Genomic DNA, 17,413 nt, shown 5'->3' on the forward strand with positions numbered 1-17,413 from the left:
ATAAAAAGCATCAATGAAATAACAATAACGAGGCTATATATAGGGGGTACCGGTACCGAGTCAATGTACGAGGGTACAGGTTAGTTGAGGTAATTTGTACATGTAGGTAGGGGTAAAGTGACAATGCATAGATAAATAGTCTGGGTGGCCATTTTGGGGGGGGGGGGGGGGTCAATTTAAATAAACCAGGTGGCCATTTGTTTAATTGAATGCAGCTGTGCACAGTGCAGCTGTGTCACTAGAGATCATGGGTTCTAGTCCAGGGTCCGTCGCAGCCGGCTGCGACTGGAAGACCCATGGGGTGGCGCACAATTCGCCCAACGTTGTCCGGGTTCGGTTTGGCCGGCAGGGATGTCCTTGCCCCAACACGCACTAGCGACTCCTGTGGCAGGCCGGGCGCAGTGCACGCTGACCCGAGTGCAGTGCACGCTGACATGGTCGCCAGGTGTACGGTGTTTCATCCGAGACATTGGTGCGGCTGGCTTCCAGGTTAAGTGGGTATTGTGTCAAGAAGTAGTGCGGCTTGGTTGGGTTTCAGAGGACGCACGGCTCTCAACCTTCTCTTCTCTGGAGTCCGTACAGGAGTTGCAGCGATGAGACGAGACTAACTACCAATTGGATACCACGAAATTGGGGAGAAAAAGGGGTAAGAGAAAAAATAAAACATTTTACAATTTTTAAAGAGTGCGACACAAAACACTACCTTTATTTCCTTTTTTATGATACAGTTTGTCGTTATATCATATAGTAAGCGTTTAACAAATGAATTACACATTGAACTTGATCCTGTAAAAATTCCTTGATATTGCTGTCTTACACTTTTGTGTATGGAGATCTCGGAAGTGCACTGTAAACTCGTAGCATCTCATATCTCCCTAGTTACGGTGTGAAAACAGTTTTCATGGGCACACATATCCAAAATAATGTCTGTGATTGCAAAATCTGATGCTTCTAACAGAAATAGTAACTTTAACATGATTAATAAAACAATATATACACTGTCATTAATTGGGTTTTTCAATAATAATTCATTGTAGTTTGATGAGTGTTTGATGTCTAGCTGTTTAGTTATGACACTATCGTGCTACGCCACCTGAATCAGGAAAGGATTTTCTTAATGACAGTAAAGTGATGAAGAGCTCCTGTGATACTGCACGCCATTTAACAACAGTCAAAGTGCAGGAATTAATGTTGATCAAGGATTGACAGAACATTTTTGTGTCTATGATGTTACGTGGGTCAAGATAAATAGCCTAGGTCTATTCCTGAGGTAAGATCACTGACAGCTGTAGCCTAGTTGTCTGTGACTTATGGCAGATTATTTACATTGAGCAGAGAAAATGTCAAGTTCATGAGTGAAGTTTGAGTGAAAGTGATGGAACGCTAGCTGACTTGTGATTGGACAGTGAGTCATGCGCTACATGAGTGCCATGCGGATACAAAACTTAAATTTTTAAAGGCTCTTCCAAAAAATGATTCCAATTAAATGTTGACTCCAAAGAAAGTCTGCCAAATACCTGGCAGAATAACATCATGATGGTTTGTACAAATCGGGTGGGGGGTTTGTTTGTTTTGTCAAACTCTCCCATCGAATGTCTAGTAGCCGTTAAAAACACCCTAGCCAAACAAGTCAATTGTGAGGTGCGCATTTGAATAAAGGGAAACTACACCAAACTGTTTTATTCAAAGGTGGTCTACTGAGGTGGTTTAAGCATTGTTGTGGATATAGGACATCCAATTTTGTAATTTGTCTATATAAAGTCTGATTTTGAGAGTGAAAAGCTGAAAGGGAACATTTTCTAAATCTGCACTTTCCCATAGGCCTACTTGTCGTCCTTGATTTATGACTAATCTATATGATAATATTATTATTTTACATGGTCGGCCAAAATACATTGTTAAACAGTTTTAAAATACACTTAATGCATTTGATGGGATTTTGTGTCGTATTTACAATAAAATGTACTTGGAATTGTAAAGGTTCAAAGTTGCATAAATGCCCCCCCAAAAACTGCAATACATGCTACGCATAAGATGCAATAAGGTAGGTGAACGAATCCCATTCTCTTCAAAAAGAAAAAGTGGAACCACTAAGCCAAGTTGGAGAACCAGCATGAAGAATAAATACCCTAAAAAAACGTAAATATTAAACATAAGGATGAAACTACAGCAAAAAGACAGAAATAATATTACCAGAACAAAGAAAACTAAGTAGGTGAGAACACAACAAGAGAAATTGGAGGCAGAGACAATTTATCTCAAGGAACCATAGGATAAATTAAAAGAACAGAGAAAGCAAACTAAACATTCTAAAAGAGCCTTACAGATAGCAGGGTGAGATGTACAGGATCCTTCTACCAGAAGGAAGAGCCTTCAAAGGGCTAAAGCCTGTATGCCAAAACAGGCAGCACAGTATGTCACTACTACCATGGACCTCACTGACAAGGCCACACTGAGGAAGGCAGCCAATTCCGTCAGAAGAACATCAGATGCACAACAGAGGGGAAGTTGGAAATGGCAGTTGTTGAAGCAGTAGCCAAAGGCCTATCAAAGTCTGCAACAAGGAAGGCTTTGGCTTGTTTTCTGAATATGATTAAGAAATACGAACTACAGAGACAGAAAAAATATTTGGGGTCAGTAGAAAACTCTTAGCTAAAAAAAAAGCCCAGGAAGTCGACATATCTACAGTCTCAGCAGTGTAAAAATTCTATGAAGCAGTTTCGCACAGAGATAAGAAAAAGGTGAGCAAAAGGACAGGGAAGGCAGCCAGCTTTCTTGACCGCTCCATTCCTCAGCTGCACCAATCATTATTCAAAGCCGACCCTGGTATCTCAATAGGAGCTGCAATGTTTTACAGATTAAGACCAAGAACCATTAAGCCACAGAAAAGCAAAACGTGTTGGTTGCCTCTGCGAATACCGTGAAAATATCAATTACAGACAGTGAATGGCCACCTGGTGAGAATTTTTTTTAACAACCATACAAGGTGTGTATGCATTCAGCAGTACCACTATGTGCGAGAAAACTACAGGGAATGATTTCCACCATCCTAAGTGTATCAAATAGCAGTGCAAGGATTGTGATGTCCATAGAGTACACCCATTTATTGCCCTCCTAAAAAAAAAAAAAGGACACTGACGTAGAGTGGAAAACATGGGAGATTGTCAGCCAAAAAGTAACAAAAAGGGAAACAAGAGTACACTACGGGGGGAAAAAAAGTCAAAATCAAATAAAACCAAATGTTATTGGTCACATACACATATTTAGCAGATGTTGTTGAAGGTGTAGCGAAATGCTTGTGTGCCTAGCTCCAACAGTGCAGTAGTATCTAACAATTCACAACATCCACAGGTACACTTCCAATTGACTCAAATGATGTCAATTAGCCCATCAGAAGCTTCTAAAGCCAAGATATCATTTTCGGGAATATTCCAAGGCACAGTCAATTTAGTGTACGTAAACTTCTGACCCACTGGAATTGTGATACAGTGAATTCATTATAAGTAAAATAATCTGCCTGTAAAGAATTGTTGGAAAAATTACTTGTGTCATGCACAAAGTAGATGTCCTAACCGACTTGCCAAAACTATACTTTGTTAACAAGAAATTTGTGGAGTGGTTGAAAAACGAGAATTAATGACTCTAACCTAAGTGTATGTAAACTTCCGACTTCAACTGTAAGTACTTTACAGCACTGGTGACAAGGTAGGGGTGGTATACAGAAGATAGCACTATTTGATAAAAAAACAAATCCATATTATGGCAAGAACAGCTCAAATAAGCAAAGAGAAACGACAGTCCATCATTACTTTAAAACATGGTCAGTCAATGCGGAAAATATCAATAACTTTGTTTCTTCAAGTACAGTCGCAAAAACCATCAAGCGCTATGATGAAACGAGCTCTCCTGAGGACCGCCACAGGAAAGGAAGCCCCAGAGTTACTTCTGCTGCAGAGGATAAGTTCATTAGAGTTAACTGCACCTCAGATTGCAGCCCAAATAAATGCTTCAGAGTTCAAGTAACAGACACATCTTAAGAGACTGTGTGAACCAGGCCTTCATGGCCGAATTTCTGCAAAGAAACCACTACTAAAGGACACCAATAAGAAGACACTTGCTTGGGCCAAGAAACACGAGCAATGGACATTAGACCGGTGGAAATCTGTCTGTTGGTCTGATGAGTCCAAATGTGAGATTTTTGGTTCCAACCACAGTGTCTTTGTGAGACACAGAATAGGTGTACGGATGATCTCCACATGTGTGGTTCGCACCGTGAAGCATGGAGGTGGTGGTGTGATGGTGCTTTGCACAGTCATGAGTGAACAGGGAGTACAGGAGGGGGCTGAGCACCCACCCCTGAGGGGCACCTGTGTTGAGGATAAGCATGGCGGATGTGTTGTTACCTACCCTTAACACCTGGCGGCGGCCTGTCAGGAAGTCCAAGATCCAGTTGCAGAGGGTGTTTAGAGACTGCATCATCTGTGGATCTGTTGGGATGGTATGCAAATTGGAGTGGGTCTAGGGTTTCTGGGATGACGGTGTTGATGTGAGCCATGACCAGCCTTTCAAAGCACTTCATGGCTACAGACGTAAGTGCTATTGGTCGGTAGTCATTTAGGCAGGTTACCTTAGTGTTCTTGGGCACAGGCACTATGGTGGTCTGCTTAAAACATGTTGGTATTACAGACTCGGACAGGGAGAGGTTGAAAATGTCAGTGAAGATAATTGCTATTTGGTCAGCGCATGGCACACTTAACCAGCATGGCTACCACAGCATTCTGCAGCGATACGCCCTCCCATCTGGATTGCACTTCGTGCGACTATAATTTGTTTTTCCATCAGGAAAATGACCCAAAACACACCTCCAGGCTGTGTAAGGGCTATTTTTCCAAGGAGTGTGATGGAGTGCTGCATCAGATGACCTGGCCTCCGCAATCACCCAACCTCAACCCAAGTGAGATGGTTTGGGATAAGTTGGACCGCAGAGTGAAGGAAAAGCAGCCAACAAGTGCTTAGCATATATGGGAACTCCTTCAAGACTGTTGGAAAATCAATCCCCATGAAGCTGGTTGAGAGAATGCCAAGAGTGTGCAAAGCTGTCATCAAGGCAAAAGGTGGCTACTTTGAAGAATCTAAAATATATTTGGATTTGTTTAACAATTTTTTGGTTACTACATGATTCCATAATCGTTTTGATGTCTTCACTATTATTCTACAATGTATCAAATGGTAAAAATAAAATAAAAACCTTGCATGAGTAGGTGTGTACAAACTTTTGACTGGTACTGTATATTAAATCCAATTTTTATTGGTCAGCAGATGGTTAGCAAATGGTTAGCAGATGTTATTGCAAGTGTAGCGAAATACTTTTATTTGATATTAGCTATGCTGAGTCTGATTTTGCTTTCCCCGTACAACACAACTCTTCTGGCTTCAGACATGGTAAAAAGCCATGCGGCCACAGTAGTGAAGGTTGGCCGAGCCCAGATCAGAAATGCAAATGAGAACTACAACTACAGCAGAGACAATCTGACAAAAGCATCCACAGATACCTGTACCCATTACCTCCGTACCAAGTTCTTTATTCCCAGTGAGGACATTGAAAGAAACAGAAGTCACTGTAGTCTGAAGCAAGTTCCTGGCACCATGAAGTTGCATCGCGTCAAAACGGTAAAGGTAGTGGCAATCAGAAACCTCTGTTGCTTCTTGGATTCGTCTCCATGGGATTGGAGTCTGTGAGAATGGATGATATGTTGCGCAATGGAGAGAGGTGAAACTTCACAGTCTTCATGGTACGTAACACATTGCTTACATTATGTAAATCATGTGTTTTTTTGTTTCCATACCAGACCTTTGTAAGAGATGCCAGAGACCAGGTGTACCAGAGACTAGGTGTACCAGATGTACCAGAGACTAGGTGTACCAGATGTACCAGCGGCCAGATGTAACAGAGACCCGATGTAACAGAGACCCGATGTAACAGAGACCCGATGTAACAGAGACCCGATGTATCACTGTCCAGATGTACCAGCGGCCACACGTACCAAAGACCAGATGACAGTGACCAGAGTATTGAGTGTGGTGGTGATGAAGAGATCTAATAATGTCATCAATCCAAAGAAAATGTTGTAAGTGAAAATAGGGTATACAATCTAACACACACACACACATTTTGACTGACATGTAGATGTTGTTGTTGCTAGGTGGATTTATGGTCTTGGAGTGCTCATCTAGAGTTTTATTCCTGTAACTACACATGTGAAGCTGCAAGAAAATCAGATTTAAATAAATATCAAACCATTTACAAATGTTGACCCTAATGTCACATATTGACCGCATAATTTATAGAAAGATCCATATATATATACTTTATATATATACACTTACACACATTTGTGGACATTGTGTATGATTGAATGTATGGCAGATGTCATTTATTTTGCCCTGCAGCCACTTGCCTACCAATAAAGAACAACAATGGAAACAAGTCTTGCTTTCTGCATAGATAATCCTCAATTTTGATACATGTATTGGTTTCCTGGTGTGGCTTGTTAAGGCATTTTAAATTGTCCCCCCAAAAAATCTAATCAAATGTATTAAGTTACGAAATCCGACTTTTAGGATATAATGTTAGATAATGCTAGGTAAAGACCCCAATGAACGATTCAAACCATGAAGAAAAAGATTAAAAATAAAACTGAAATACCTTATTTACATAAGTATTCAGACCCTTTGCTATGGTACTCGAAATTGAGCTCAGGTGCATCCTGTTTCCATTGATCATACTTGAGATGTTTTTACAACTTGAATGGAGTTCACCTGTGGTAAAGTCAATTGATTGGACATGATTTGAAAAGGCACACACCTGTCTATATAAGGTCTCAAGATTGACATTGCATGTCAGAGCAAAAACCAAGCCATGACGTTGAAGGAATTGTCCATAGAGCTCAGAGACAGGATTGTGTTGAGGCACAGATCTGGGGAAGGGTATTAAAAAATGTCTGCTGCATTGAAGGTCCGCAACAATACAGTGGCCTCCATCATTCTTAAATGGAAGAAGTTTGGAACCACCAATAATCTTCCTAGAGCTGGCCTTGGTCAGGGAGGTGACGAATAACCTGATGGTGACTCTGACAGAGCTCCTGAGGTCCTCTGTGAAGATGGGAGAACCTTCCAGAAGGACAACCATCTCTGCAGCACACTACAATCAGGCCATTATGCAAGAGTGGCCAGACGGAAGGCACTCCTCAGTAAAAAGGGACGACAGCCCACTTGGATTTTGCCAAAAGACACCTAAAGGACTCAGACCATGAGAAACAAAACTCTCTGGTGTGATGAAATAACGATTGAACTCTTTGGCCTGAATGCCAAGCGTCACGTCTGGAGGAAACCTGGCACCATCCATACGGTGAAGCATGGGTGGCACCATCATGCTGTGGGGATGTTTTTCAGCGGCAGGGACTGGGAGACTAGTCAGGATCGAGGGAAAGATGAATGGAGCAAAGTACAGAGAGATCCTTGATTAAAACATGCTCCAGAGCACTCAGGACCTCAGACTGGGTCGAAGGTTCACCTTCCAACAGGACAACCACCCTAAGTACACAGGCAACACAACACAGGAGTGGATTAGGGACAAGTCTCCGAATGTGCTTGAATGGGCCAGCCAGAGCCCGGACTTGAACCCGATCAAACATATTTGGAGAGACATGAAAATAAACTCAGCAAAAAAAAGAAATGTCCTCTCACTGTCAACTGCATTTATTTTCAGCAAACTTAACATGTGCAAATATTTGTATGAACATAAGATTCAACAACTGAGACAAACTGAACAAGTTCCACAGACATGTGACTAACATAAATGAAATAATGTGTCCCTGAACAAAGGGGGGGGGGGTCAAAATCAAAAGTAAGAATCACTATCTGGTGTGGCCACCAGCTGCATTAAGAACTGCAGTGCATCTCCTCCTCATGGATGCACCAGATTTCCAGGTCTTGCTGTGAGATGTTACCCCACTCTTCTACCAAGGCACCTGCAAGTTCCCAGACATTTCTGGGGGGAATGGCCCAAAGCCCTCACCCTCCGATCCAACAGGTCCCACTCGTGCTCAATGGGATTGAGATCAGGGCTCTTCGCTGGCCATGGCAGAACACTGACATTACTGTCTTGCAGGAAATCACACACAGAACGAGCAGTATGGCTGGAGGCATTGTCATGCTGGAGGGTCATGTCAGGATGAGCCTACAGGAAGGGTACCACGAGGGAGGAGGAATGTCTTCCCTGTAACGCACAGTGTTGAGATTGCCTGCAATGACAACAAGCTCAGTCCGATGATGCTGTGACACACCACCCCCAGACCATGACGGACCCTCCACCTCCAAATCGATCCCGCTCCAGAGTACAGGCCTCGGTGGAACGCTCATTCCTTCGTCGATAAACGCGAATCCGACCATCACCCCTGGTGAGACAAAAAACGTGACTCGTCAGCAAAGAGCACTTTTTGCCAGTCCTGTCCAGCGACGGTGGGTTTGTGCCCATAGGCAACGTTTTTGCCGGTGATGTCTGGTGAGGACCTGCCTTACAACAGGCCTACAAGCCCTCAGTCCAGTCTCTCTCAGACTATTGCGGACAGTCTGAGCACTGATGGAGGGATTGTGCATTCCTGGTGTAACTAGGGTAGTTGTTGTTGCCATCCTGTACCTGTCCCACAGGTGTGATGTTTGGATGTACCAATCCTGTGCAGGTGTTGTTACACGTGGTCTGCCACTGCAAGGACGATCAGCTGTCCATCCTGTCTCCCTGTAGCGCTGTCTTTGGCGTGTTACAGTACAAACATTGCAATTTATTAACCTGGCCACATCTGCAGTCCTCATGCCTCCTTGAGGCATGCCTAAGGCACTTTCACACAGATGAGCAGGGACCCTGGGCATCTTTCTTTTGGTGTTTTCTGAGGCAGTAGAAAGGCCTTTTTAGTGTCCTAAGTTTTCATAACTGTGACCTTAATTGCCTACCGTCTGTAAGCTGTTAGTGTCTCAACGACCGTTCCACAAGTGCATGTTCATTAATTGTTTATGGGAAACAGTGTTTCAACCCTTTACAATGAAGATCTGTGAAGTTATTTTGTATTTTTACGAATTATCTATGAAAGACAGGGTCCTGAAAAAGGGACGTTTCTTTTTTTGCTGAGTTTAGCTGTCCAGCGACTCTCCCCATCCAACCTGACAGAGCTTAAGAAGCTCTGCAGAGAAGAATGGGAGAAACTCCCCAAATACGGATGTTCCAAGCTTGTAGCCAAAGGTGCTTCAACAAAGAACTGAGTAAAGGGTCTGAATACTTACGTAAATGTGATTAAAAAAAAATTCAAGTCTATACATTTGCAAACATTTGTAAAAACCTTTTTTTTCTTTTTCATTATGGGGTAGATTGAGGGAAAAAAACATTTTAATCTATTTAGAATAAGGCTGTGACATAAAATGTGTAAAAAGTCAAGGGGTCTGAATACTTTCCGAATGCACCGTATATACTGTATAGACTAGATGTCTGACAGGGGGCATTGTTTTGAATCCACCGCGCCTCCATCTTGGCAATCCCCCACCATTGTAAAAAATACTTTCAAAGCTATAGAAATGCATGTATTAATGTCTAAATCTGTTTTTGCCATATGTACTCTATTACAGACACCTTAATGCATACTTTAAATTACATTATTGTAGCAAATAAAATACGTGAAAATATACTGAACAAAAATATAAACTCAACATGCAACAGAGTTTCAACAATTTTACTGAGTTATAGTTCATATATGGAAATCAAATTCATTAGGTCCTAATCTATGGATTTCACATGACTGGGCCTGTGAGGGAATGGATCCAGGCCCACCCAATGGGGAGCTAGGCCCAGCAAATCAGAATTAGTTTTTCCCACAAAAGGGCTTTATTACAGACAGAAATACTCCTCAGTTTCATCAACTGTCCATGTGGCTGGTCTCAGACGATCCCGCAGGTGAAGAAGCCGGATGTGGAGGTCCTGGGCTGGCGTGGATTACACATTGTCTGCGGTTGTGAGGCCGGTTGAATGTACTGCCAAATTCTCTAAAATAACATTGGAGGCAGCTCATGGTAGAGCAATTAACATTCAATTCCCTGTCAACAGCTCTGTTGGACATTCCTGCAGTTAGCATGCCAATTGCACGCACCCTCAAAACTGTGTGGCATTCTGTTGTGTGACAGAACTGCACATTTTAGAGTGGAGCACCTGTGTAATGATCATGCTTTTTAAGCAGCTTCTTGATATGCCACACCTGTCAGGTGGATGGATTATCTTGGCAATGGAGAAATGCTCACTAATAGACGTAAACAACTTTGTGCACAATTTGAGAGAATCTTTTTGTGCGTATGGAATATTTCTGGGATCTTTTATTTCAGCTCATGAAAAATGGGACCAACACTTTACATGTTGCGTTTATATTTTTGTTCAGTATAGTTCATATAGTTTTGAAACAGAAACGTACTTTGAGGGTAGTATTCAATATTATGTGTAGTTTAGAAAATGCCACCAGAGGGAATCAGAGTTTAACAGGTTAATACATCGCCCACTTTAATAAAATACTTCTAGAGAGCTGAAGCAAGAACACACACTTTCTTTGGGAAATGTACCGTTACTAGTTTAGTGATATTTATCTTACCGTAAGCCAGTAATACAGCATCTATCATGAGCCCATGTTTACTATGCAGGCTGACTAGCATCTTACAGAGTTGCAATGTTCCATAAATTTAATGACCAAATCATGAGAACATAATTTTTGCTATAACCTTGCAATTTGTCTGTATATCTTTTTTCGTTTGCTGTCTACAATTCAATTTTTATCTCCTAGTATGCTAGTAGATACCCATAGAGTCCCAGTCATTGCGCTAACGCTCGTTAGTATTGGCTCACAAAACTACCTCGAACTTCTTTCACACTGGACACAGAGACATACAATTGGTATCCACAAGTTCATCTGACTTCATGGAAGTAGATAAAGGGCCTCATTGCCAACATATGGAATTGTTTTAAGAAGTATAATTTATTTTTTGATTTTTAGGACCCCTTGGGGTCACTAAACTACTTCCATTCATTTTTTAAACTGGTACCGGGCTACCTTCAGACGAGACATGTGAGGCTTGTGGGCTTCCACCATGTACGTGTTCTTGAGAGTCTCACCTTTCCATAGACTGGTCATATTTTAGTTTGTAGGCTAAACAGTTTGGACGCTACAGACGTTTTCGTGAGAACACCGATTTTCGGGATGTCTCATGGTCCAGCAGCATACCACCCTGCATCCCACTGCTGGATTTCTTCTGAAGTTAAGCAGGGTTGGTCTCTGGATGGGAGACCAGATGCTGCTGGAAGTGGTGTTGGAGGGCCAGTACGAGGCACTCTTTCCTCTGGTCTAAAAAAACATCCCAATGCCCCAGGGCAGTGATTGGGAATGTTAAACGGGTGTCATGACTCTCTGATGTCACTAAAGATCATATGGCACTTATTGTAAAAGTGTTAACCTCTTACATCTAGACGTTCCGCAAGCGGAACACCTGCTCCAATATCCAATGATGGGCGTGGCGCGAAATACAAACTCCTCTAAAATCCGAAAACGTCCATTTTTCAAACATATGACTATTTCACAGCATTTTAAAGACAAGACTCTCCTTTATCTAACCACACTGTCCGATTTCAAAAAGGCTTTACAGCGAAAGCAAAACATTAGATTATGTCAGCAGAGTACCCAGCCAGAAATAATCAGACACCCATTTTTCAAGCTAGCATATAATGTCACAAAAAACAAAACCACAGCTAAATGCAGCACTAACCTTTGATGATCTTCATCAGATGACAACCCTAGGACATTATGTTATACAATTCATGCATGTTTTGTTCAATCAAGTTCATATTTATATCAAAAACCAGCTTTTTTACATTAGCATGTGACGTTCAGAACTAGCATACCCCCCCGCAAACATCCGGTGAATTTACTAAATCACTCACGATAAACGTTCACAAAAAACATAACAATTATTTTAAGAATTATAGATACAGAACTCCTCTATGCACTCGATATGTCCGATTTTAAAATAGCTTTTCGGTGAAAGCACATTTTGCAATATTCTCAGTAGATAGCCCAGCCATCACGGCTAGCCATTTAGACACCGACCAAGTTTAGCCCTGACCAAACTCCGATTTACTATTAGAAAAGTTTGATTACCTTTGTTGTCTTCGTCAGAATGCACTCCCAGGACTGCTACTTCAATAACAAATGTTGGTTTGGTCCAAAATAATCCATCGTTATATCCAAATAGCGGCGTTTTGTTCGTGCGTTCAAGACACTATCCGAAGTGTAAATAAGGGTCACGAGCATGGCGCAATTCGTGACAAAAGATTTCTAAATATTCCATTACCGTACTTCGAAGCATGTCAACCGCTGTTTAAAATCAATTTTTATGCAATTTTTCTCGTAAAAAAGCGATAATATTCCGACCGGGAATCTGCGTTTAGGTAAACAGACGAAAGAAAACAAAGCATTCTGTCGACGCGGGCACGAGCCTGAGTCTCACAGTACTGTAACCAGCCACTACCCAAACGCGCTACTTTTTTTCAACCAGAGCCTGCAAAGCCACGATTCAGCTTTTTGCCGCCTTCTGAGAGCCGTAGGAAGTGTCACGTAACAGCAGAGATCCTCTGTAATGGATAGAGATAATCAAGAAGGGCAAGAAATTGTCAGACAGGCCACTTCCTGCATGGAATCTTCTCAGGTTTTGGCTTGTCAAATGAGTTCTGTTATACTCACAGACACCATTCAAACAGTTTTAGAAACTTTGGACTGTTTTCTATCCAAAGCTAATAATTATATGCATATTCTAGTTTCTGGGCAGGAGTAATAATCAGATTAAATCGGGTACGTTTTTTTATCCGGCTGTGAAAATACTGCCCCCTAGCCATTACAGGTTAAAGTCGGTGTCCTGGCTAAATTCCCAATCTGGCCCTCATACCATCACGGTCACCTAATCATCCCCAGCTTGCAATTGGCTCATTCTCGCCTCTGTAACTATTCCCCAAGTTGTTGCTATAAATGAGAACACATTCTCAGTCAACTTACCTGGTAAAATAAGGGTTACATAAATAAAGTCTGATAAAACACAACTGTAGATCGGCCACCTTCCACCGCAAATGCAGAAGGTCGCCATTGGCGAATGCGGTGAATTGAGACTCAGCCCAAAAATGAATCTCTGTTTAAACAGACAGATTTTGATGGGGATTTTTGTATTATGCTAATTCAATTTACACAGGGGTGTGGACATCAATTCTAGTTTGTTTTTTTCAACAGTAAATAAACTTTGTATGGCTGTATTTGTTTTCCATGAAGTGTGTAGTACGTTGTGTAGAACATTTAAATATGTTAATAACCTTTTGGGGATAGGGGGCAGTATTTGCACGGCCAGATAAAAAACGTTCCCGATTAAATCTGGTTACTACTCCTGCCCTGTAACTAGAATATGCATATAATTAGTAGATTTGAATAGAAAACACCCTAAAGTTTCTAAAACTGTTTGAATGGTGTCTGTGAGTATAACAGAACTCATATGGCAGTCAAAACCCTGAGACAAATCCTAACAGGAAGTGGAAATCTGATGTGTGGAATCACTTTCAAGCTTTGCCATTGAAACACACAGGGACTTATTAATCATTTAGCACTTCCTAAGGCTTCCACTAGATGTCAAAAGTCTTTACAAAGTGGTTTGAGTCTTCTATGGTAGAAACTGACCCAAAGAGAGGCTTGGGAAGTTGGTCACAGGGGGAGGGCCATTACTATTATGACGCGTGCGCCCATGGGAACCCTTTTGTTCCGAAATGTTTAGTAAGACAATGCAATCGTCCGCCTTGAATATTATTGAAGCTCTGGTTGAAAAAGGCCCTAAAGATTTATGTTATACAACGTTTGACATGTTTGAACGAACGTAAATATATATTTTTTGCACATTCGTGACGACAAGTCCCGCGCGCTTCAGTACATTATGAGTAGCCTTCGGAACGCGCTAACAAGGAACTATTGGGACATAAATTTAACTTTTTCGAACAAAACTACATTTGTTGTGGACCTGGGATTCCTGGAAGTGCCTTCAATGAAGATAATCAAAGGTAAGGGAATATTTACAATAGTATATTTGATTTTAGATGGTTCCAAGATGGCGCTAACATGTATCGCCTAGCCTATTTTTTCTGAGCATACCACGTCATTTATTGCAAAGTGTGATTTCCCAGGAAAGTTATTTTTTAATCTGGCAATGCGGTTGCATTCACGAGATGTTAATCTATAATTCTTTGAATGACAATATTACATTTTAACAATGTTTTCGAATAGTAATTTAGTAAATTGTAGCGCTGATCCACCAGAAGCATTTGAGGGAAAATATTTTCTGAACGTCACGCGCCGATGTAAAATGCTGTTTTTATATATAAATATGAACTTTATTGAACAAAAAATGCATGTATTGTGTAACACGATGTCCTAGGAGTGTCATCTGATGAAGATTGTCAAAGGTTAGTGCTGCATTTAGCTGTTTTTGGGGTATTTGTGATGCATGCTAGTTGCTTTGAAAATGGCAGTGTGATTTTTTTTGGCAGGGTACTCTCCTAACATAATCTAATGTTTTGCTTTTGCTGTAAAGCCTTTTTGAAATCGGACAACGTGGTTCGATTCAGGAGAGGTGTATCTATAAAATGGTGTACAATAGTCATATGTTTGAGAAATTGAAGTTATAGCATATAGAGGTCTTTGTATTTCGCGCAACGCGATTCCACTGGCTGTTGACTAGGGTGCAAGCGTCCCACGTTCCCAGACAGGTTAAACGTTCCAACAAAATGTGAAGACTGTGCAGGGGTTCTCAGCACCGTATGAGGACGGAAGCTTGGTGGACAGGGCTGTCAACCCACAAATGAGGCCGGTGCAATGGTGCCAAGGTTCTCCTTACCTGTAAGTTGGTGAGCTGCTGTTGTTGATGGGCCAGGGTCTGTTTGACCAGCACACTCTTAATGCTCTGCTCCATGGCATACTTCTTCGCCTGCAGGCAAATTAAGGGAAAGAGAAGAGGTTGACATTTTCAACATCACACTAGTGACATGATACCAGAAATGTGACCTTTGATACCAATACTAGCCTGCACACTTAGTATCAGAATACTTTATAGTCTATACCGCAACGAGAAAATGCCTCAGAGAAACTGTACTGTTACTGTATAAAACAAATGTAGCCAACTCTCCATCTGGAGAGCTACTGCGGTGCAAGGCTATTTTCCCAGCCATGCTCAACACACTCAGCTCATCAGGGTCCTGTTGAGTATCTTATCAGTAGAATCTGGCGTGTTAGTGCAGGGCAAATATTGTCAAAATTACATTTAGCAATCGAATCACATTCAAATAAATTTGTTTGCCACATTGGTCTAAGAAAAATAAACTCCAGGTTTGTCTCTCATTGGGTGTTGTCATAACTCTCCTGTGACGATCTGAAGGATCAGGTTAAAGTGGGTCCGCTCTATAGCATGCTCTCTCTCATGCTCTCTCGGCTGTTTTATGTATGGCGGTCGTAAAACACGCTGCCTCTATGCTCTGTGGTGTTTGAGACTGGAATGTAAACTATGGAACACAGAGACACACTTGGACAATTAAACGTTTTAATAATTAAACAATATTTCTATTTTTGAGAATGTGGGAATGGTCCGTGGGTATTTAAAGAACAATCCTGTCAAAGTTGATTTATTTGGTGACCTCCTGAAAGACAGAAAACCCACGTTACTGTATATCTGTGTACACTTTTCAAATATCAGATATACATCTAGATGTTGGATAAAATGAATGAGTAAATATGAAACTATTTGTGAAAATATGTCATGTGATGTTCGCCTTCTAAATGAGAATTGTTATTTTTATAAAAGGTTTTAACCAAGTCAGTGGCCACGTGGGCATAGACTTGGTCGGCATCATGGAATGCCCCCTTCTTCCACAGAGTGTAAAACCCACTTCCCTCAAAATGTACATTAAGTCAGAGAACGCCGGGACGGAGTCCCCACGTTGGAATGGCTCCAATTCTATAGGCCATTAGACCAGACAGCGTGCAGGTGAGGCTACACGGCTGACAAATGGTTTAAAACTACATGACCAGAAAAGCATGGAGAGGTAGCTACATGTGTCCCGTGTGGCTCAGTTGGTAGAGCATGGTGTTTGCAACGCCAGGGTTGTGGGTTCGATACCCACAGCCAGTATGGGGGAAAAAAAAAAAAAAAGAAATGTATGCATTCACTACTGTAAGTCGCTCTGGATAAGAGCGTCTGCTAAATGACTAAAATGTAAATGTAAAAATGATGTGAATGGTTAAGAACTACAACTCTATAGGCCGAGGAGACCATACAGCTAGCGATACAGCTAGAAATGGTTCAACTCTAAAACATTGCCACAGAAGGAGAAAATCTTAGACGAGGCCTTTTCAGTATGCAGCTGGAAATGTACGTAACCTAGGACGAAGAATACCGACAACCACCGAAACATCTATTCTATGCGACAACATGGGTACGCCTGACGGATCCATTTGGAACCAAACTTTTCTTGTCGACTCTCTCCAGCAGATGGACCGGCGACCACAGAGAGACAGCAAGACATACGCTCGTAAATATGTAAATTGCAATTTGTTTTCGAATAAGCGGTTGTTCATATTCAAAGTATTAGCAATTTCTATGAGTGTAGTTATCAGCTATGAGTTTCCCGCTCTTGAGCGGTCCCCACCCCCTTTCCTTTATCTACCTAGATGTCATATCGGTTTCGTCCACTAGGGACTTTTTATTTGTATCATGTAGTAACCCATGTATGAACTAATTGTGTGTGTGTGTGATTCAGTGATTTATTTATTTACTAATTAACTTAATCATTGAACCAATTTGTATATCGCTGATTCATGATTTAAGCTAGGGTTCGTGCAGATATTCAAGGGTTTGCGACATTCAGTAATGAGACTGACGAGGTAATAATAATACATTAATACAAGACTGAACTCGATATTTTCATATCCTATCGGAAGAGTTATATTCGGGAATTGAAACTATAAACATTCCCGTGGTGCCCCGACTTCCAAGTTAATTCAAGTTACATGATTTGTTTAAAATCGTGGAATTAAATTACTCAGAGAACTGATTTGATAAGATAGTCAATGACATGACATAATGATGCTCCCGTGCGAGGAATCTAAGATAGAAGGAAGAATTTATTTTGATACAGCCTATATAAAATTGGAAAGCAGATTGCATTACGCACAAATTGTAGACAGGATTTGTTGACGTGTGTTGCCATTTGAACAATACAAGGAGGTTCCCTCCGTCTTGTTTCTCTGACATA

The 17,413-nt window shown here is 41.4% G+C and overlaps 1 protein-coding gene across 1 annotated transcript in view; it reads right to left on the reverse strand.

Moving 5' to 3' along the window:
* puf60a (poly-U binding splicing factor a) overlaps positions 1-17,413 on the reverse strand; it is a 116,279-nt gene that overhangs the window by 77,110 nt on the left and 21,756 nt on the right. The window contains exon 3 of the mRNA XM_045693787.2: positions 15,004-15,093. Coding sequence (XP_045549743.1) covers positions 15,004-15,093 — 90 coding nt within the window. The remainder of the gene's footprint in view (positions 1-15,003; positions 15,094-17,413) is intronic.

Source organism: Salmo salar, chromosome 14 (genome assembly GCF_965601325.2).
Source record: "Salmo salar chromosome 14, fSalSal1, whole genome shotgun sequence".
Taxonomy (NCBI): domain Eukaryota; kingdom Metazoa; phylum Chordata; class Actinopteri; order Salmoniformes; family Salmonidae; genus Salmo; species Salmo salar.